The following is a 21,724-nucleotide window of genomic DNA, read 5'->3' as shown; positions in this document are numbered from 1 at the left end:
CACACACACCCCCAGCCCGGACGCCAGCCCTGCGGTGGGGGCCGGGGAAGGCAGCTGGGAAACCAGAGCGGGCTCCCCGGGGACCCTCGGCGGCCCCTCCCGGCGCCGCCCGCGGTCGGCCCGGCCCCCTAGGCAGGGGGCCACTTCGTCCCCGCGGCGCGCCCCGACGGAGGGCACTCGCACTCCCCAGCCGGCTGGCCCGAGCCCCCGCCCCGCAGGCTGGAGAGGGAGTCGCCGGCCCCTCCACCCTGTCCGCGCGGCCCACAGCGCAGATTGGAAGGAGACAAACTGCGCTGCCCGCCCGCGCGCCTCTCGCGGTCCTCCCTCCCTGCGCGTGCCCTCGGCCTGGTCCATCCCACTCTTCCTCCTCGGGCTCTCTGCCTCGCGGAGCCCGTCCTGACCCGGTCACGAGGGTGAGCGGCACAGCCCGGACTTCTCCCTGCCCTCCCTTCTCGAGAGCCCGCCGCGGCTGCACCAGGCGGGACCTGGGCAGAGATGCTCCTGCCCTCCCCGGCGTCCTCAGTCGGGGCCACCTGCTTGCTGGGGAAGGTAGGTGCCGGGAAGGGGAGGGGGCGGAGAGGAGGCGGGGGCCGCGGGCGGGGAGGGACCCGTGCCCAACCCTCAGGGAAGACAAAGTGCCCCTCCCCCTGAGGTCCTCATCCCCAGCTCTGGGTTGGAAAGAGATGAAGAAGTCCCCTCTCGATCTGGAAAAGGCGGAATTCGAGAAAACGTGGCTTTGTCCACGTGGTCTTGTAACTGGAAAATACCGGGGAAGTCTCCTAGGGCCAAGCCCCCAAGGTCAGGGCCATACTTGGAGGTGGAAAGGAGTCTGCCAACTACAAACAGCAGAGCGACTTCACATCTTCCAGCCCTTTGGGTGAAGGACTGCCAGAATTCTGGGACGACCCCGGAGACTTCCTGGCACCTGTCTGTCCTCTGCCAGATGCAGGACCAATGCCTCCATGCCCCCATCTCTCTGTGAGAAGTGGCTTTTAGTTTCTCCTGGCGCAGCCACTGAGAGAAGAAGTCAGCCCACTCTACCCCAGGCACCCTTGTCTATGTCTGGAGTGTGCCTGCCACAGGCATCTATGTTGGGGAGGGGTCACCAAGGATCAGTAGCCCCTGAAAAGTTGGATGGTATGGGGGGACACCCTGTCCTCCCGAGACTACTAGAGGACAGTTTTCACTGAGCAGGAAAGGGTGGGAAGATGGGAGGAGAGGGAAGGCGGCTGGGGTCAGCTGATGGCTGGGACTGCTGATGCTGACCTCGAAACTTGGCTTGGAGCAGTCAGCTGGGAAGGGAGGGGTTGCTGCTAGGAGCCAGGCAGTCCCAGGCCTCTGGATCTTCTGCTGTCCCCTGCCTCAATTTACCCCTCAAAGGAGGGAGAACAGCGGGGGAACTGGGGTGTGTCTGCATGTTTTGCTTTTGGTCCCAGTCCTAATTGGATCCAGCTGGGGAGCTGCCCCTCCTCCAGCTTCAGCTCTCACTTCCCCCACAGCCAGGGAACCGCATGGAAAAGCTATGTCCCCAGTAGGTCTTTCAGATGTCAGAAGAGATCCCCAGTCTGAACAGAGACAGAGACTGCCACCAGCCTTGTTCACACCCTCCAGCCCCCAAGGCCTGAGGAGGAACTGGGTACAGGAGCGATCCCAGCCCCCTATCAGAACTCCAAGCCCCGTGGTACTTCCCACAAGTCCCATTCAGAGTGCTGCACTCCCATTTCCACTGCACACAGACACAGCACCTCACCAGGCCCCCTGGGCCTTTCCTGTGAGCCCCCACACCCCTCAGGCACACACAAGCCTAGCTCTGAACACAATGCCAGAATGGGTCCGGCCCCAGCAGGGGAGGTTGGCTCAGCTCTGGTCCAGTCCAGCTGCACGGGTGGGGAGGCCCAGCCTCAGACAAGCCCTGTTGGACAGCCTGGCCTCCTCCATTTCCCGGGTGCCTGGAATAACTTGCATGGGACCGCAGAGCCAGGCTGGGCAGGCAGGCGTGGTGCTGCCAGGAAGACCCTCTATCCAAAAAACCCTCTGGAAAATAGGAGCACCTGGCTGGCTCAGCTGGTACAGTGTGCAACTCTTGATCTTGAGGTTGTGAGTTTAAGTCCCATGTTAGGTGTAGGGATTACCCAAAAACAAAACAAAACAAAACCAGCCTGGAGGAGGTATAAAAGAAAGTGGCCGGGGGAGGGCACTCAGCAGCACCACGTCTCCATGAGCAAGTCCAGCTTGGCTCCTGTCCACTGCTTTGCCTTCCATCCCACCCCCCACTGGCACCCTGAGCCCTCTGAGGCTTTAGTCCCCCGGAAGAAGGCCGAGGAAGGGAGCTGGCTCTCCTCTGTGCTCAGAAGGAGTAGTTTCTGCTGCCTGGAAATGCCCCCGCCACACTCCCCCTCCCATAACCTTGGCCCCGCTGGGCAGTAGGCAGGTCGCCTTGCTGTTGTTTTGGGGCCTCTCCCGCAGCCCAAGCAACCCCTTGTGCCTGCTGGCAAGCAGATGCTCACAGAGGGACTGGAGGAGTCAGGGAACTGAAACAAAGTCCTGAGTGCCCAGGCCCTCCTCTGCCAGCTGCCCCAGTTCCCTCTGCCTTCCCTCTGGGGGAGCAGACCGCGCTGTGCAGTGAGAGCCCCAGAGGGGCTGGCCAGCAGGCCCGTGTGCCCAAGTCTTTGTCCAGCAGGCCCACTCCTGGCCAGCCTCCCTCTTCCTAGCCTGGCTTCCCCCTCCCCCACTCCCACCCCGAGCTCCTGCCCAGGGCCTAACAAGCAGCCCATTGTGCCTCTGGGAGCCGGCACGGGCAGCCTGCAGGCCAGTGCCCACAGAGGCCTGTTTCCTGGGTCCTTGAGCTCCCACTCAGCTGGCCCGACCCCCTCCCACAGCTGTCCCCTTCTCCCCCAACCCCAAGGTTGAGCCCAGAGGGCACAGGCGGCCTTGAGCCCAGCAGGGCTTTCCCTTCCTCCTTCCTTCCCCACAGAGGACACACAGAGGAGCAGCTGGCACACCCGGAGCCCTCCAACCTTGACCCAAGCATGCAGGCCCCACCCTGCAACCTCCCCGCTGGGCTCAGCCTGGACGACTTCATCCCCAGCAATCTCCGGGCCCACGGAGGGTCCTCCTCCCGGGGGGCACGGGTGAGTGAGACAGTGAGGAGAGGGTTCCTGTGGACCCAGAGTTGATGGGACCTCCTAGGACATGTGGGGGAGCAGGAGGATTAACGGGATGGAGGGAAAGGGCCGCAGATCGCTCTAGAGAGCCTTGTTGGCTATGTGCAAGGGGGTCAGGCTGGCCCTCCAGTCCTCACTATGGGGTAAACTGTGTCTGTGCTTCCCACCCTTCTGCGGAACCTTCGGGCCTGAGCTGCTGCTCCCGGCCCCTCCCCACAGGTGCCTGTGATCCGGAATGGTGGTTCCAACACCCTTAATTTCCAGTTTCATGACCCTGCGCCCAGGACCGTGTGCAATGGGCACGTCCCCCAGAGGAGAGATGTTTCCCGGCACCCAGGTGGGTCTGCTCAGAAATACCTGCTCCAGGAGCCTTGTGTCGGGGGTGGGGGATCAGAGGCTCCCGGGCCCTGCCCTCTGGCACTCCTCCTGTGGGGAGGAGCATGGAGGGCTCTCAAAGTCCTGGGCCTCTGAGCTCATCTGGCTGCCCTTCTCTGTGTGAGCACTGATGGCCCGTGAGTGTGAAATCCACTGAGGGAGAGAGCAGGCTGACGCATCCCTCCCTTCCCACCCCCACCGCACGCCCCTTAGTACCCCCACCCCAAACCCCCCACCCTGCCAGGGGAAGTAATTGTGCAGGGGACACAGCCTTGGGAGGCAGGGGACAGGGGGCCAAACCCCACAAGTGTGTACTCAGCAGCCAAGCAGAAGATGGGAGAGGCAGCTCTGGGAGCTCATCAGCCCCTGGGCTCCTACAAGTCATCCTGGCCTGAGCCATGGGGTCGAGAAGATCCCAGGACCTCCTGGGTGAAGGTCTACCCCCGTGGGCCCTTTTCCTGAGGAGGGAGAGATCCTTTATTAAGCTTCCCACTGAGGCAGGCACTGTGTCAAGTAATTTATTCATTTAACAAATAATTGTGGAATGCTTAGAACATGTGGGACACTGAAAAGACACACTAAGCCTTCTGTCATTTAATCCCTTGATGTCCTGGAAAGGTAAGATACCATTAGTAACCTCTTCCCAGTGAGGAACCTGAGTTTCAGAGATGCTCAGTCACAGAGTCTGAGCTGAGACTCAAACCCTGGTCCTTCCAGCCTTGATGCCCTTATGACTTGGGGGCTAAGGGTTCTGAGGAAGCTGAGGACTCAGTTGCCATGTCTGGTGAATGAGTGTCTGTCCAAGAGCTTTGTGACTATGTGTCAGGCACTGTGCTGGGCACGGTCACACACACTAGCTCTCTCTGGATGTTTGCCATGATTACCCTCATGTTACAGAAGTACAAACAGAGTCACCAAGTGGTTTCTTGCTTTGCCACAGGTCACAAAACCAGCCGGTGGCAGAGCTGGCATCTGAATTCTTTGTTCCCATTTCAAGCCCAGTGCCATTTCTGCCACACCCTGCTGCCTTCCCAGCCAGGATGGTCCCCAGCATTTTCTCTAAGTAAGGATTCCCAGCCCTCATTCCAAAGGCTTTAAGGACAGCCCTCCGAAAGGATAAGGCAGACACGGGCACAGATTTCTCAAGACAAAATCCATTTTCATTCACTTTAACTAAAAAATAACCAAAGGCCCGTGGTCCTGCAGGGGATGGAGAAGGCTGTAAAGTCTGTCTCAGCAAGTCAAACAAGGAGATGTTGAAACTTTTGAACCCACAGGATCAATGTTCTGAAGGGCTAAGAGACAAGCAAGTCCAGGTGGGGGCCCCTGCCTGGTGCTAATGCTCTGTTACTATTTCCCCCACAGATCCTGCTTGGTATCAGACCTGGCCCAGCCCTGGGAGCCGGCCCTCGGGGAGCCAGAAGACCCCTGCCTCCCAGCATCCCCAGAACTGGTCAGCCACGTGGACCAAGGACAGCAAGCGTCGGGACAAGCGCTGGGTCAAGTATGAGGGAATCGGGCCGGTGGACGAGAGCGGCATGCCTATCGCCCCCCGATCTGTGAGTCCTGAGCTGGGGGCTGCTGCTGAGGGGGCTCGGGGATCCATGCTGAGCTCCACTTCTGTGAATTAAAGTGGGAGCCACCAAGAGTGCACCAAACCATTTCGGAACCCCGTGGTTCCTCCACGAGAGGCTTGGGGGTGGTCATCAGCCACAAAAATACAGGTGCTCTTGTGGTCTGAGTTGCACAAGTGGTTTGTGGGGGGGGAGGGAAGATCTAGAATGCTCTGTGGGGCAAGGACCCCCTCTGTTCCTAGCCCCAGGACCTGGCACAGCCACTGAGTGAATGGCTGGGTGGAGAGAGCTGGCAGAGTCCTGAGTGAGTCGCCCTCACACTGTGGCCGGCATGGAAGGATCCAGGGCCCGGGCTCTGAGCACCCTGCCCTTCTTCCACTCCCTATCTCAAGCCAGCCACCTGCCTTCAGTTCATGCATCTGAAACTGAAGTTGGCTGTTTCGGTCTCAGTGGGGCAGGAGCTGTGAAATGCCATTCTAACCCTATATTATCGCATTTATTTTTCATTACATAGAAATACATATTTGTGGGCACCTGGGTGGCTCAGTGGGTTGGGCTGCTGCCTTCAATTCAGGTCAGGATCCCAGAGTCCTGGAATCGAGTCTCGCGTCAGGATCCCAAGTCCATGGGGTGTCTGCTTCTCATGCTTTCTCATGCTCTCTCTCTCAAATAAATAAATAAAATCTTAAAAAAAAAAAAAGAAGAAGAAATACATGTTTGTTGTAGAAAGATCAGAGGTATAGGAAAGCAAAGAGAAAAAAAAAAAAAAAACGAGAAACCACCCCAAATCTCAGAGCCTCGGCATGGACCATCACTGGGGAGATCCTTCTCTACACCTTATTCATATGTAATGTGCTGTATAAAGTTCCTTTATTCGATTTTTCACGACAGCCTGCCCACTTCAAGGGTGGCCAGAGAAGGGACTCAGGAAGGAAAAACTTCTGTGGCTTCCTATTAAGAGGGTGGCCTGATTTTGTCTTTTCTGATCCCAGAGTGTTGATAGCCCCAGAGACTGGTACCGGAGAATGTTCCAGCAGATTCACCGGAAAATGCCAGGTGAGACATCCTTCTAGGGCCCTCTCTCTGCCGAGTGGGCTCCAGCGCCTGGGGCTGTGGGACGGACCGGCAGAAAAGGGAACTTCTGTGTACCCCAGGCTGTGTGGTGGGTCGTGCCTCATACAGGCCGAAGAGGAGGAGCCTCCAAACTCCTTTCTGTCCTTGGGAGGACAATGACCACACACTGTCCCTGGTCTCCTCTGAGAGTCCTGGGAAGTCATGCAGTCCCTCATTTGTTCAATCAGCCCCTGACCAGACGTCTACGGAGCACTTCCTGTGTGCCGAGCACTATTCTAGGTGCTGAAAATGAAAGAGGGAATAAAAAAGAATGTCCCTGCCCCAGTGAAGCTTAAGACAGAGGGAGAATAAGCAGATATGTAATTAATATGGCAGCTGGTGGTAAGGGTAAGTGAGAAAAAGAAAAAGTCAGTGCCCAGTGCAGTGAGGGAAGGCCCTGGTAGGCGGCATTTCAGCCGAGAGCGAGAGCGAGAGCGGAGCCCAGGGAGGGAAGGAGCCAAGAGAGGAGCCTGGCCGCAGGGGGAGCAGCAGACACCCAGAGGCCGAAGCAGACCTGGCTGGTCCTGGAGCAGCAAGGAGAGGCTGGACTGGAGTGAAGGGGGCACTGATGGGAGATGGAGTCACAGTGATGAGATCTGGTCATAGAGGGCCTCTGGGGCCCTGATCAAAGCTTTGGCTTTTACTCTGCAAGAGCTGAGGAGTCAAGGGACAGTTGTGAATAGAGGAGTGTCATGCTCTGATGGCTCACTCTGGCTGCCAGCTCGGGGGGGACAAGGCAGTGAAGAACAGAGCGGACCACGTAGGGGGCCCGGCTTTCATCCAGGCTAGAGGCCAGCAGTGTCTCAGACCAGGGCAGCAGCAGCAGGCCTGGTGGGGTTCTAGAGACCGTCATGAGGTTTTGCTGGTAGATTGAACGTGGCGAGAGTAAAAGACGTCAAGGACGACTTAGAAGGAGCCAGTCGACAGATGTTGCTTCCAAACTCAGAGAAGATGGAGGTTTTTGATGAGATCCATCATCTAGTTGGTGATGTCAAGTAGGCAGTTAATATGCAAGTCTGTGGTTCAGGGCTGAGGCTTAAGCTGCAGGTGGAAATGGGGGGATTCACCCCAAAAGATTTTTTTTTAAAGATTTTATTTATTTATCAGAGAGAGAGAGGGGAGAGAGCGAGCACAGGCAGACAGAATGGCAGGCAGAGGCAGAGGGAGAAGCAGGCTCCCCGCCGAGCACGGAGCCTGATGTGGGACTTGATCCCAGGACGCTGGGATCATGACCTGAGCCGAAGGCAGCTGCTTAACCAACTGAGCCACCCAGGCGTCCCCACCCTAAAAGATTTTGATTGAAAGGTCCCCAACTAATTCTCATGCAAATTCTGCCATAGATGGGTTTTTTGTTTTTTGTTTTTTGGTTTTTTTTTAAGCCAGAAGACTAGATAAGATCACCTGGGGAGACAGACAGAGGCCCAAGCACTGAACCCTGAGGCCCTAGGGTGTGTAGAGGTTTGAGAGACGAGCGGGGTCAGCAAGCCGACTAAGTGGGTACAGCGGAGAGGAAAACCAGAGTTGTCTTCCTGAAGCCCAGTGAAAAAGGAATTTCAAGTGTCGTCCCTGTGACAGACATTGCTGATGGGTCAAGTATTTTGGTTTGGTAACATGGAGGTCACTGGGGTCTTTCTTGAGGGCAGTTGGGGCAATCCTGGTGGGGCTGGAAATCTGCTTAAAGAGAAGGGGAATCAGAGACAGCGAATTAGTTACGGCTGTTTGCGGCAAAGGAAGACAAAGCGGTCCAGGAGCTGGAGGTGTGGGATCTGGAGAGAGGCGTTCTGGTCTGCCTTTATGGCAAGTGCTCTTGTGGCACGTCTGCACGCCAAGGGGACCAAGTCGGCTGGCGGGTCAGTCGCTTTTCCTAGGAGGCCCCAGAAAGTCATGAGCGCCATGAGGAGTGGGTTTGGGCAAAGAGGGAGAAGAGGAAGTGGAATTTTCCCCAACCTGTCTTGGTGAGGGCAGGTTTACAAAGGTCAGGGAAAGGGTGTGTGTGGGAATGCGAGGAGGGAGGAGCCGGAGGGTTTGGGCAAGTCCACTGCCTGGGTTGGCTCATTCAGGCCCTGAGTCTGCCAGAGGCATTTCAAACCCTCCAGAGAACTGCCCTCCTAATTCCTTCCCTCCCTCGGGACATTCTTCAGGCCCTGACTCAGCCCCTTAGCCCCTGCCCTAGGCAGGAGGACTGCTGGGAGCAGCCGAGGCAGCTTCGCGGGGCTCGCCATCCTCGCTTGCTGCCCCACCCCTGATCTGGTCCTTTCTGCTCCCGCAGACCTGCAGCTGGACTGGACCTTTGAGGAATCACCCAAAGGTGAGAGGTGCCGGTGGCCTGCCCCAGCTCAGTGCCTGCGTTTCCCCGTCTTATAAACCATGCCTGGCTTTGAGGCTCCCCCGTTGGCTTAGTTCAACTTGAGAATTTCATGTAGCCCATTTCTGGGGAGCTCCCCATTTCCTGGCAGGTGGCAATGAAGAGCCTCAGCTTCACTGTCCAGTGAGTGTCTCCACCCTGGCTGTGATTTCTCTGGGCTTCTGTCTCTTCATCTGTAAAATGGGGACACTACTTGCCCCACAGTTGTGAAGATATGGTGAAGAGTGTAAGGCTGTTGGTGCAAGGCCCCCATATAGTGGTCCAGAGTACCCCCAACCCTGTTCCCACAAGACACCCACAAGCACGTGTGGGAGTGGGTGTCGGAATCTTCAGTGTTCACCCAGGTACCCCTAAACCCAACTCTCACCTCCTCTGGCCTGTCTTCTCCCACCTTCAGTGGCTTCCTCCTGTGCTGCCTCTACAGACTCAAGGCATCCAGGGCCCCAGCAAAGACCAGCTGCCAGGCCAGGCCAGGCCTCTTCTCTGAGTGGGTGAGCCATCCTGGGAAAAGGGTCCCAGGGCTGCAGAGGGGCACTGGCTTCCTGGCTGGGACTGCGCTCCCTGGTGGTCACAGCCGGTACAGCCTCTCCCCAACCCATCTCACCGCTCTCCTCCTTCTAAGGGTCCCTACTTTGGGGAACTTAACCAGTGCCAGCCATCTGCTGAGTGGGGACCACAAAGTGGTTGTGAGGGTTTAGGCACATAGCAAGTATTCACATGTGTTATTCTTTTTTAAAGATTTTATTTATTTAAAAGAGAGAGACACAGAGAACGTGAGAGCATGAGTGGCAAGAGAAGCAGAGGGAGAGGGAGTAGCAGACTCCCCATTGAGCAAGGAGCAACATGGGGCTTGATCCCAGGACTCCAGGGTCATGACATGAGCTGAAGGCCGACCCTTAACCCACTGAGCCACCCAGGTGCCCCTCCACAAATATTATTAATATACAGGCTCAGTTATGACTAGAGCCTCCCTAAATTACGAATGATGTATTCTACGGGCACCTGGGTGGCTCAGTGGGTTGAGCCTGTGCCTTCGGCTCGGGTCATGATCTCAGGGGCCTGCGATCAAGCCCTGAGTCTGGCTCTCTGCTCAGCGGGGAGCCTACTTCCCCCTCTGTCTCTGCCTGCCTCTCTGCCTACTTGTGATCTTTCTCTCTCTGTGTCCAATAAATAAAATCTTAAAAAAAAAAAAAAGGAATGATGTATTCTATTCTCATTATCAGTGGTATTACTAATATTATTATTCCTAAAATAAAGAATAGAGTCATCGTTACAACCAATAAATCCTGACTCTCCAGTCAGACATTCCATCCTTTGATAAGCTTGGTACAGTGGTGGAAACATTCAGACCCAAACATTGTCTGGAATACATAAGCCAGCCAAGAAAGGAGCCCTGGAGGGGGACGAAAGCAAATGTGACAGTGTGGAGCCTTAGTGGCTGGAGTGGTTTCACAGATGACATCACTGAATGCTGCACCCCCAGGGAGCAGAGGCGCAGGGAGCAGAAATAGCTTGCCCAGGGCCCGGGAGTCAGGGCTGCAGGCCCTCTGGCCTGCCCAGGGTTCTCCTGGGACTAGGCTGTAGTCCCACCCACACCCTTGGGCACGTGTACAAGCCCACGGGGCTGTGACAGCTAGGAAGAGCAGCTTCACAAGCTGCAGACACATACATAGCCACAGCCGTGGGGCCACACATAGATTATTTCACTAAGGTCGGCAGGAAGGGAATTCTGGCCACTCAGGGAGTGGATGAGTGTGTTAGGCCTTCTCCTGGGTGGCAGGCACATGTTTCCTCACAGCTTCACTACACCCTCACAGAGGTGGGATCCCTTCGTGACACACACATGCCAGTCTGAGGCTCTGAGAGCTCAGTAACTCGCCAAAAGGTCACAGCTAAGTGGCAGAGCTGGCATTTGACCTTTGAGCCCGTAACTTTCCAATGTGTAACACTGCTTTCACAGGCTGGAGCTGAGAGCAGGGGGCAGGGGGCTGTGGGAGCATGTGCAGGGCTGTCTTCTCACTTGTGCCTTAGTCTCCCTAAAAGGAAATTGAAGAGATGTCCTCCCCTTTCTTTAGAAGAAGCTGGGACCCCTCCGAAGAGTTTCCTAGAAGCACTTTCAACTCTAATCCTGGAGCAGCCTCCCTACACCAGACACCAAATCAGGTAGCCCACCCAGCATCCTCCCCTCACTGCCCCCGGCACTGTGCTCTTTGGCCAGGCCCCTCTGCTGAAGAGCACAGATACTGCCCGTTCAGTTTGGGGCCTGCTCTGGGCAGCCCCGAGAGCCCAAAATCCTTAGGAAGGCACTGGCAGGCAGAGGGGTGAGGCAGTGGCCTACAAGCCTTTTTTTGGGGGCCTGGACAGTGTCCCAGTACACCTCTGTTCAGACTGATGCCCACCTACTTCTGTGCAGGTGCTCAGATGCCAAGAAAGAGCAGACAATGTCTGGACGGAAGATTCTTGGAACCAGTTTCTGCAAGAACTAGAGACTGGACAGAAGGTGAGTGTCCTGCTGGCCCTCTGAGAATGGACATACTCCTTAGCTAGTGCATTTTGGAAAGTGAGTTCACCCCCGCTCTGATTCATCCTTCCCACCCTTAGCCCAAGAAACCGCTAGTGGATGACCCTGTTGAGAAGCCCCCCCAGCGCATTGAGGTGAGTGCTGCTGGATAGGTTGGAAGGGGAGGGAGACAGCTATGCTGGGGAACAAATGAGGGAGACTTCTGGGTGGTGTTGGCCCCAGTGACCATGGGCAAAGGCCAGAGACCCAAAGCTCTGACCCTGCCCAGTCCCATACAGTTTACCTCTGTATCCCCAGCACCTGGGACAGTGCCAGGCATAGAGTAGGCACTCAAATATGTGTTGAATACATGTCTGTTGACCAGAGCAGGAGCAGAGAAGGGAGTGGTCAGTGTGGATTTGTCAGAAAGTATTCTCGGAGATCGAGCTGAAGGGCCTGGCCAGGCAGAGAGCGGGGTCAGTGTAGGGGGAGTGCAGAGACAAAGGCTGGAGGGACAGTGGGAAGGAAAGCAAGTGGAGCTCAGGCTGTGGAAAGCCACAGAAGACTTGATGAGAGAGGAAATAAGGAGCTTTATAGGCTCTTGAACAGGGAAGTAACAGGACAAAAGGCACTATCAGACACAGAGACTGACACTATCGGACACCGAGACGGGAGAGACTGGTCCGATGAGAGGGACAGTGAGAAGCTGTGGAAGGGCCATCCTGACACCTTGAGACACAGCTCTGGGCAGGCCCACAGGCAGGGAGCCTGTCCTGGCCCTGTGCCCTGAACCTGCCCTTTACCCAAGCACAGTGTGCTTTGCTTTATCCTGCTGCCCACTAAGTTTCTCACATCTGACCTTCGGTCAGTGCTCCCCCACTGTGCCCTCCAGCTAGCCCCCTCCACCCCCACCGCCCTGACTGCCCAAGTCTCTGCGCATAATCCGCCCCCAGGTCTTGCTGGAGAGAGAACTGGCCAAGCTGAGCGCGGAGCTGGACAAGGACCTGCGGGCAATTGAGACCCGGCAACCGTCTCCCAAGGTACGGGCCTCCCAGTCCCCTCCTGGGTGACCCTGGGACCCGGAGACCCCGGTGCAGCGGGAGCGTGGGTGGGAGGGGCAGGCAGAGCCGAGGTATCGTTCCAGCCTCACTCGGCGCGATCTTGAACAGACTTCATCCCTGACTGCTGTCTCCTTTATAAAATGCAGGGCGTTGACTTTTCCAAGTGACCCCTAAGAACCCTTCCAGGCCCATTCCACGTCAGCCTGACGTCCGGGTGCCGGGGGCTCCCCGCCCCCGCCCCGCCCCTCCCCCCCATCCCGGACCTCAGTCCGCAGGGACCCCAACCCCTACCCGGCCCCGTTTCCTGGGCCGGCCTCCCCTCTTCCGCCACGCCACGATTCTTTCCCTACCCCCCCACCCCCGCAAGTTCCTCGGCTCCTCCCGGGTTCCCGGCCCGCCCGCCTGCGCGGACGACTCTAGGACCCCGCGTGCCTCCCGCCCCTCCCCACCCCTCCCGCCCTTCCGAGCCGCAAACTTTTCCGGAGGCGGCGGCCTCGGCTGCCGCGGGGACCCGGCGTCCCCGGCCCTGACCGCGCCCTGTCTCCCCGCACAGAGCTCCCAAGTGCCCCGACGGTCCCGGGAGCCGCGGCCCTCCGCGCGGTGAGTGCCCAGGCCGGCCGAGGGGGACGTGGCGCGGGGCGGCGGCGGCCGCGCGAGGAGGGGGCGAGCCCCGCGAAGGGCGCGGGAGGAGGGACCTGGAGGCCGGCGAGCGGCCGCGGAGGGAAACTGTCCCCGTCCGAGGACTAGGTGGCCGCGGCGGCCGGCGGAACAAGGCCGGGGGAGCCTCGCGCTTCCCACGCGCCCTCCCGCCGCGCGCAGCCCGGGGCCGCACCCTTTCCCGGCCGGGACTGCTGGGGCAGTAGGACATCCTGTTGAGAGCCCGGGACGCGGGAGACGCCTTGGGAGGAGGCGGCGGGACACAAGAGGAGATATTCGGGCTGCAGGGGTGAGTGGCGAAGGGTGTGAGGCCCCAGACAGGTGGCTCACGCACCGTGTCCCCGCGCAGCCCGGCCCCCGCCTGGAGCTCCAGTTCCCCGAATGCACTTTACCTGGGTTCCTCTCGGCCCCTGAGCCCCCACAGGATGGCGGATGGAGCAAGCCCCTTCCTAGGTCGTAGGGACTTTGTCTACCCTTCCTCCGCCCGAGGTAAGGACCAGAACCTGCTCTTTTTCTCATCCAGAGGCCCGCCACCCATCGTACAACATACGCTGGTGCCCCGTGGGGGTGGGGTGGGGGGAGGACAGTCCCAGAGCTCCCTACTAATACTGGCCCTGTCCTGGGGTAGAGGGAGCAGAACCCCATCCCAACACCACTCCCCCAGACATGGCCTTCCCAAGCTGAGGTAGTGCTTTTTCACAGACCCTAGTGCCTCTGAAAGAGGGGGCAGCCCAGCCAGGAAGGAAGAGAAGAAGGTAAGGAGGGGTGGGAGCACTAGGGTCAGGGTGCATGGTGGACCTGGGGTGGTTCTCGTGATGGCTGTTCTAGACCTGCCACCTCCTTGACTAAGGTGACTTCCCCTGTCCTCTCCCCCTGCCCAGAGGAAGGCTGCCAGACTCAAGTTTGACTTCCAGGCACAATCCCCTAAGTAAGTGCCCTTCTCTCCAACTCGCTCCCCCAAACCTCTGTGTACCCTATGGGAGGAGTGGGAGGACAGGGCTGTGGTGCACCCCCCCCCCCAGGGTGTGTGTATGTGAAGGAGACTCTGGGTGCACTAGATAGGGTCTGAAGGGGAGGAGGACTGGGAGGATCTCACCTTGTGGATGTCCTTGCTCTGGCCTGCAGGGAGCTGACCCTGAAGAAGGGTGATATTGTCTACATCCACAAGGAGGTGGACAAGAACTGGCTGGAGGGGGAGCACCATGGCCGGCTGGGCATCTTCCCTGCTAATTACGTGGAGGTAAGCAGAAGAACAAATGGGAGCCCAGCTGGGAGGGTGCGTGGGTTTGCAGAGACTTAGCATGCATATCCCTGCACAGCCCCTCTGTGGAGCTGATTGCTCCCCTACATCTTCCCGACTTCGTAATAGGTAAAACTGTGAACTCCAGGGGGCAGGTGCCAAGTCAGCCTCATTCATGCCCTTGGCCCTGGCACCGCTGGGGCCCAGTGCTTTGTCTGCCCTCAGGACATGTTTCTTAAATGAGCACCAAAGGTAGAGCCCAGCCCATGGAGAACCACATGAGTCTGCTCCTGCCCTAGCGGCCACCAGCCCAGACTTTCAACATCAGCATCCATCTCTCTCACGCTGTCTTTGGGAAGGATCCTGAGGGCAAGTGGCAAGAGCAGGAAGTGTGTGACAGCTTACCAATCCACGCAGACATTCATCATTCCTTCGTGTGCATTGCCTCCCTTGTTCCTAACCTGAGAAGTGATTGGTCATCCCCATGTTGCAGATGTGCTTGCTAGGTTCAGAGATAAGTGGTTAAGTACAAGATCCAGAAGTGTATGGCTGGCTCAGTCGGTAGAACATGCAACTCTTGATCTTGGGGTTGTGAGTTCGAGCCTTGCATTAGGGGTAGAGTTTACTTAAAAATATATCAGCATTTAATGATATAAATTTCCTTCTAAGCACTGCTTTACCTACACCCACAGATTTTGATACATATATTTTTTTCATTCCACCCAAACTCTTTTCTTATTTTCTTTGTGACTTCCTCTTTGACCCATGGATTGAGTTGTTGTTTAATTCAGGCTCTCTATTTGATAACCATCAGTAGGCCTCCGCTACCTTCAGAACAGTCTCTCTGATTCTGAAATTCCACAAAGTAGAGAACAGCATTCCATGGTATTAGTAATTTACATCTTAGTATGAAATAGTTTACTAGCTTCTTGATTTTTTTTATGAGTAGGGTGAAGCAAAGAGAACATGGGAATTCTGGGTACTGGGTGGGGTAGAATGGGGAGGGGAAGGAGGGACAGTTGGTTCTCAGCAGTGGTAAAATGTTAGATCCCTACTTTCAGATTAGGTTACCAGGCGTGCGCTGCTTTTTGGAACTCCTCATTTATTTCTGGGTTCCAGTTTAAGCTCTTAGCTTAAGTTTCCATCTTTGCTCTGACATGGCCTACTCCACACCTCTGGGGAAATTCCTCCTCCAGTAGCCTTCTGAGACTCACCACCCCTTGGCTGGTCTCACCCCAACCACCCTCAAACTTATGTCTGGTGTCCATGTCTTTGCTGGCCTTGGGGAGAGACAGATTGCGCCCATCCATCTTCTGTTTGTTATCTTACCCTCCCAGGAGCCCCAGGTCTGTGCCCGGTTGATACCCAGGCTGAGTCTTCCTCGTGACCTTTCTTTCTGTAGGTGCTACCTGCAGATGAGATCCCAAAGCCCATCAAGCCCCCAAGCTACCAGGTGCTGGAGTATGGAGAAGCTGTGGCCCAGTACAATTTCAAGGGGGATCTGGAGGTGGAGCTGTCCTTCCGCAAGGTGTGGCCCCGCAGGAAGTGGGGGTTGTGGGGGGCCGGTGAAGGCATAGGTAAATATGTGGAGAGTCAAGTGTACCCATCTTTGCCCAGTGTTTAAAATTTTTCCTCATCTCTTTGGGTAGGTTTTCCTTCCTTTAGCCCATTTTTAAAAAAAAAAAGTTGGAAACTTATAGAGTAGTTGTGTGTGTGTTTTTGTTTGTTTGTTTTCTTTGTTTTCTTGGTTGCAGGTTTATAGGCTGTGAGGATCACAGTCAGCATTTTTAGAAGAACAGAATGGAAATGTTAGAATGTCTTGTGTGTAAAAAGGGTAGTTGATCAAACTTTTAAGCAGTTATGTATATACCCTTGCACACGTGTGTGTCTGTATACGAAGTTGTTATTCGGACATATTTTTTACTATAGATTGTAGTCAAGGTAAATTTGAGACATGTTGTCCTAGAAAACAGGGTACTGGTCTCCCTTTGGTTGACTTTTGGGGCAGAGGCCATGCACGCCCCTTGTGAATGTCCTCCGGAAGAGCTGGCCCCACTGGGAGAGGGGGAAGGAGGTGGCTGGGTGGAGAGAGGTGGGAAGGCAGGAGAGGGCTGCCTCATCCTGTGTCAGTGAGCATGCGGGCTGGAGGGTGGCCAAGCCTCCCTCCAGGAGTTCGTGTTTTGATGCCCTGCGAGGAGGCAGGGACAGGACCCTGTCATGGCAGTGGTGGCTCACGCCTGTCCGGTGCTTTTATGAGTCTGCCACGGATCTCCTTTGCTCTTCACGGCAACAGATTGTTATCCCCACTAAACATGTGAGGAAACTAGGCTCAGAGAGGCAAAGTAACTGGTCCAAGGCTGCACAGCCTGGGACTGGCCAAGCCCGTTTTGTTAAATAGCCACCAGAACACTGGGGAGAGGATGCTGTGAAGTCCCAGGGGTAGGTGTCGGGCAGGCCCGATCTGCACCCAGTGCGGCATGTTGTGAGAAGAGCCCAGACCTCTGGGCTCGGGCGGACAGCCTGGGCTTGGCTCCTGACTCTACCCCTGCCTCAGTCCTGCTCACCTGCTCCGAGCAGGCTCACCCCATGCAAGGCGCTAGCTAGATCTACAGGAGACAAGCCGCGCCCCCTCCCCTGGGTTTCCTGGGGGACCTGGCCCCAGGAGGGCCGTGCAGATGCTCATGCCCTCCTACACCCCCAGGGGGAGCGCATCAGCCTGATCCGCAAGGTGAATGAGAACTGGTACGAGGGCCGCATCGCTGGCACTGGGCGCCAGGGCATCTTCCCCGCCAGCTACGTGCAGGTGCACCGCGAGCCCCGGCTCCGCATCTGTGACGACGGCCCCCAGCTCCCTGCCTCTCCCCGCCTGACGGCTGCTCGTCTGGCTCGTCACTCTGGCTCCCCCGTAACGCCGCACAACCCTGTGGATCCCACCGACTGGGGGAGCCGGACTTCCCCCCGCCGCACCGGCTTCTCCTTCCCCAGCCAGGAGCCCAGAGCCCAGAACCAGGTAGGGTGACCTGCCTCGTACAGGAGAGCTGACCCCCGCCACCCACGCTATATCCTCTTTTCCTTTGGTGGGTTTGTACTTTGGAATCCCTCCTGGTCTGCCCTGGGACAGAGCAGTGGGAGAGCTGGGCAGAGCTGGGACGTGGTCATGTGGGAGTCAGAAGTCTGCCATTCGCCTGCTGTGTGACCTTGGACACATGACTTACCCTCTCTGGATTGGGTTTTCTCAGCTGTGGAATGGGGTAGTAGTTCCTTCTGGAGAGGGTACTTGGGCAGGCTTAACCTAAAAGTTTGCAGTAGCCGAGGGGTGAAAGACTGCATTGGTGTCCACACTGAGGTAGCCCGTAAACACGTGCCTTTGCTCCTGCATCATCCGTCCATGCAGCAAACCGCTGTCAGTGGGCACAGCCAGTGCATGGACACCTCCCATCCCCTCCCTGTGTTGGCCTTTAGAATCAGCCCCCTACCCTCCCTGGGCCTCAGCTTCCAAGAGCCTGTGAGGTGAAATGATCGAACAGAGGCTCTGTGTCTTGGGGGTTGGGAGGATAAGATGGGGACAGGATGAGAAGTGCTGCCGCAGGGAAGGTGGGTGGGCCCGTGGCACTCTCCTCCCTCATGCTTTTATGTGCCTCCATTTTCTCCTGTGGACCCCCAGGGTCTCAGCACCCCCGGGTCAGCTCTGTCTCATCCTGGAGGCTCCAGCCATCCCCTGGACGTGGGGGGGATGCCCCCCAACAGCACTCAAATACACTGGACCCCGTGAGTACCATCTGGGGATGCTTGGTCAGGGGTGGAGTGTTGCTTGGCAGGCGGTACTGAGTGCAATGACCCTTCCTGCCCCTTCTCTACCCCCAAAGATGGAGTTGGTAAACTCTTCCCTCTGGTACTTATGGGTGATTTGCTGGGGGGGGCCCCTTGTCTGTGATGGTCCTGACCTGTCCCTGCCAGCCCTAGAGCTTAAAGCAGGCCTCCCCCTCTCTGCACCCAACCTCAGTCTCCTCACTGGGTTTCCAGCCCCAAGGTCAGCGCATTTATGTGTGAAGTGTGGAAACTAGTAGAACAGACCTGGCGGTTGGGGTGGGGAGCTCCAAGGAGGAGGGGTAGAGGTAGGTAGGGCTCGTAGGGCTCGGAGCACAGGGAGCGGGCCCAGAGAAGAAAGCACTGAAGCCAGACAGAGAGACCATTCTAGGAGCTGGGCCAGTGGCTGATGGGATGAATTGATGGGATGTAGCAAGACTTGGGTTAGACTCTCTGGACCTGTTCTGAGGAGGGGCCAGGCCCCCGTGGTTGCCATGATGCTGTCTCCCACAGGTACCGGGCGGTGTACCAGTACAGGCCCCAGAATGAGGACGAGCTGGAGCTGCGGGAGGGGGACCGGGTGGATGTCATGCAGCAGTGTGACGATGGCTGGTTTGTGGGTATGTGGGCCTGGTGGGTGGGCTGCGAGGCAGACTAGAAGGGGGTATGTGTGAGTCCCTGGGCAGAATAGCTGGGGACAGACCAGAGTGGGTAAGTGGGTTTCCCGGGCAGGATAGCTGGGGGCAGAGTGGAAGGGGGCATGTTTGAGTCCCTGGGTGGGATAGCTAGGGGACAGACCAGAGGGGGTATCTGGGGCGGATATCCTAGGGAAGATGACCTGGGGGACAAGTCAGAAGGGAGCATCTTGGGGGTTGCTGGGGAGATTTGGGTGGGCTGCTACTGCCTGCCAGTGCTGGTTCAGCAAAGATTTGTGGTCTGACAGATGAGGCCAAGGTACCTGAGGGAGTCATTGCAGACTCAGGGCAGCAAGGTTCTGACCCTCACACCCCTGCTCCTTCCCACCACACATCTGTCTTTGGAGCAGTTTGAGGAGGGGGCGCCTGTCTCCTGAGACACTGTGTTCCTGATGGAAAGGATCAAGTCTCACACCCATGTGTCACCCACCCCTGCTCTCACTTAGCAGCTGGCTCCCCAGTCCTCAGGGCAAAGGACTAAAGCAGGAAGCCTCAAATTGGCCTTGGCCTGGTTCAAGGTAACCAACCCAGCAGGCTTCACATGGCCTTTTTCCTCAGAGCTGACAGGGCAGTATAGGCCTTGGCTTCAGAGGAAGGGGCTTTCCTCAAAGAGTAGTGAGCAGCCAGAAGCCCCCCCTCCCACAGCAGAATGCAGAGCTTAAAAGGGTGGCAAGGCTGCTTGGGCAGAGGTGACCCCAACGGCCGTCTCTTGACCTAGCAACCCATCCTTTCTCATCTGAATCCTAACACCTCATTGCTGACCAAGTTTCAGACACAGTAGTGATTCTGGAGTACTAACTTGTTAATGGTTCTGGGAGGGGAGGCTGGGGAACACATTCTCGTTTTACTCTGTACACCTTTGCCTTTGACATTTTTTTTTTTTTTACCACTCATAAAGTTTTGCAAATATAGACAAGAAGTAAAAGCACTTGGGCCCCTGGGTGGCTCAGTCTTTAAGCCTCTGCCTTCGGCTCAGGTAATGATCCCAGGGTCCTAGGATCCAGCCCTGCACTGAGCTCCCTGCTCAGTGGGAAGCCTGCTTCTCCCTTTCCCACTCCCCCTGCTTGTGTTCCCTCTCTCACTGTCTCTTTCTCTCTATCAAATAAATAAATAAATAAATAAATCTTTAAAAAAGAAAGAAGAAAAAGCACCACTTTTGTGGTATTAAAGCCACAAGTGCTTCTAGAGGAAAGGCTTAGAAAGTTTAATGTCTTAGTCACACAAGTGCATTTCTTTCTTTCTTTCTTTTTTTTTTTTTTTTTTTAAGATTTTATCATTTGACAGCACAATCAAGGGGAGCGGCAGGCAGAGGGAGAAGGAGAAGCAGACTTTGCGAGGAGCAGGGAGCCTGAGGCAGATGCTTTAACCAGCAGAGCCACCCAGGCACTCCACACTAGCATATTTCAAGTGCTCAGTAGTTGCATGTGGCTAGTGGTTACCATTTCAGACAGTGTAGGTCAGGGAAGGCTTCCTGGAGGAAGTGGGGGAGCTAGGTCTTGAAGGACAGGTGAGGCATCCCAGGCAGTGGAACAGTATGAGAAGGCCTGGGGGCCAGGTGAGCATGGGCTGCTTATCAGGAAGTCAGGATGCCAGCCTCCCAGGAAGGAAAGGTTTAGGACTTTAATTTGATTTTACATTCCTCTATCTTCTAGCACTCTCCTTCTCCACCCCAGAACACGGGTTTCTTTGGGGTTGTAGCAGACCAGAGGCCTAGATTTTTTTTTTTTAAAGATTTTATTTATTTGACAGAGAGAGATCACAAGTAGAGAGAGAGAGGAAGGAGCAGCTCCCCGCCTAGCAGAGAGCCCAATGCAGGACTCGATCCCAGGACCCCGAAATCATGACCTGAGCTGAAGGCAGAGGCTTAACCCACTGAGCCACCCAGGCAGCCCCAGAGGCCTAGATTTTAATCCCACCTCTACCCCTAAGCAACAGAGTGCATTTGGGGATTTCATTTGGCTCTCTCTTTAGACCTTGCCTGCCTGTCCCATCTCTAAATTGAAGGTGAGATCAGTGAGTTTCCTCCACATTTAAGTTCTGGATTCAGCCTCCTGCTTCTTTGCTTTCCTGAGGAAGGTGGGATAATTCAGTGGTGTGTGCCCAGTTATAGAGGACTCAAATTCCTAGTCCTTCAATTTAGAAAGTGTAGCTTTGCCCGTCTTCCCACTAGGGGGCACAAATGAGTAAAACGAAGCCTCCCTCCCGGGCAGGGACTGCACCTGCAGTTCCGGGCACTGCCAGTAGGGTAAGGTCTCCACGCCCTCCCCACCCACAAACATTCTTACTAAAGAAGTCTGGGGAATGCATTTTACACCTTTTCTCTTTTTCTCTTTCAGGTGTCTCCCGACGGACCCAGAAATTTGGGACATTCCCAGGAAATTATGTAGCTCCAGTGTGAGTGGTTTCCGTGGCAACTCAGAGCTCAGCCAGAATGGGGTGGGGAACAGTAGCACTTATTGGAGGGAGAGAGGATCCCCCCTCCATCCTCCTTCCCCAAGACCTGAGCTGCTGGCATCTGCAGACAACCCCAGCAGCCATTCTTCAGAGCCCCCCTCAAAGCCCCCTGGACTGCATCCTACCCACAGCTCACAAACATTCCTCCAGCAGCCTTTTTATTTCCTCCCCTACCCCACTTCCCAAATATAGAGGTCTGCTTTGAAGTGGAGACTGTTTCCAGGCCTTATTGAGACCAGACCCTGGACCCCCTCCCCCTTCCCCGCCCCGCTATGGCGTTTCCTCTAACAGGGACTGGCTCCCAACTTCACCCCCATGGGGTTCCTCTACCAAGAACCAGCTTCCTAACCTAACAGAGACCAAAGGCCACCTCTGCCTGGAGGGGATTCGCCCCCTTACACTCCAGCTTTCCCGCTGCCCCCTTTGCCTTCCTGCTTCCAGCTGGGTTTGGGAGTGAGGTGGGAGAGGAACACAGCCCCTCCTCAGTGCCCGAAGCCTGGCAGGAGGTCTTGCTCAAAGGCCCCCTCTTCCCCAAGGCTTCCTGGGCTGTGTGTGTCATTGCGCTGCTGTAATACCCAGAAGGACTGGGCCTCCCAGGACTGGCCTCCTCCAGGTGTTCTCCCGGGAGACTGAGGCGCACTGCCCTCCTGCCTCCCCAGCTCCTCCAACCCCCATGTCCCCTCTGGAAGAGAATGTAAAATAAATCTGGATACCAGGGA

At 56.4% G+C, this 21,724-nt stretch overlaps 1 protein-coding gene across 9 annotated transcripts in view; it reads left to right on the top strand.

Moving 5' to 3' along the window:
- Positions 1-21,724, top strand: part of SORBS3 (sorbin and SH3 domain containing 3) — a 27,272-nt gene extending 5,548 nt beyond the window's left edge. Inside the window, exons 1-21 of one of the 9 annotated variants that reach the window (XM_082729287.1) lie at positions 13-549; positions 2,975-3,131; positions 3,384-3,501; positions 4,905-5,098; positions 6,106-6,169; positions 8,496-8,534; positions 8,989-9,082; positions 10,667-10,754; positions 11,005-11,091; positions 11,193-11,246; positions 12,045-12,131; positions 12,706-12,752; positions 13,159-13,298; positions 13,512-13,564; positions 13,691-13,737; positions 13,935-14,049; positions 15,452-15,577; positions 16,751-17,059; positions 17,714-17,817; positions 18,370-18,476; positions 20,888-21,724. In XM_082729287.1, coding sequence (XP_082585413.1) covers positions 3,030-3,131; positions 3,384-3,501; positions 4,905-5,098; positions 6,106-6,169; positions 8,496-8,534; positions 8,989-9,082; positions 10,667-10,754; positions 11,005-11,091; positions 11,193-11,246; positions 12,045-12,131; positions 12,706-12,752; positions 13,159-13,298; positions 13,512-13,564; positions 13,691-13,737; positions 13,935-14,049; positions 15,452-15,577; positions 16,751-17,059; positions 17,714-17,817; positions 18,370-18,476; positions 20,888-20,949 — 2,037 coding nt within the window. In that variant the 5' untranslated portion in view covers positions 13-549; positions 2,975-3,029 and the 3' untranslated portion in view covers positions 20,950-21,724. Of the gene's footprint in view, positions 1-12; positions 550-2,974; positions 3,132-3,383; positions 3,502-4,904; positions 5,099-6,105; positions 6,170-8,495; positions 8,535-8,988; positions 9,083-10,666; positions 10,755-11,004; positions 11,092-11,192; positions 11,247-12,044; positions 12,132-12,705; positions 12,753-13,158; positions 13,299-13,511; positions 13,565-13,690; positions 13,738-13,934; positions 14,050-15,451; positions 15,578-16,750; positions 17,060-17,713; positions 17,818-18,369; positions 18,477-20,887 lie in introns of those variants that run through there. The other 8 variants (XM_082729288.1, XM_082729289.1, XM_082729290.1 and 5 more) reach the window with 8 other exon arrangements.

This window comes from Mustela nivalis (assembly GCF_964662115.1).
Source record: "Mustela nivalis genome assembly, chromosome: 4".
Lineage (NCBI taxonomy): Eukaryota > Metazoa > Chordata > Mammalia > Carnivora > Mustelidae > Mustela > Mustela nivalis.
The sequence above is the reverse complement of the archived record's forward strand: the minus strand, read 5'-3'. Positions and strand labels throughout refer to the sequence as shown.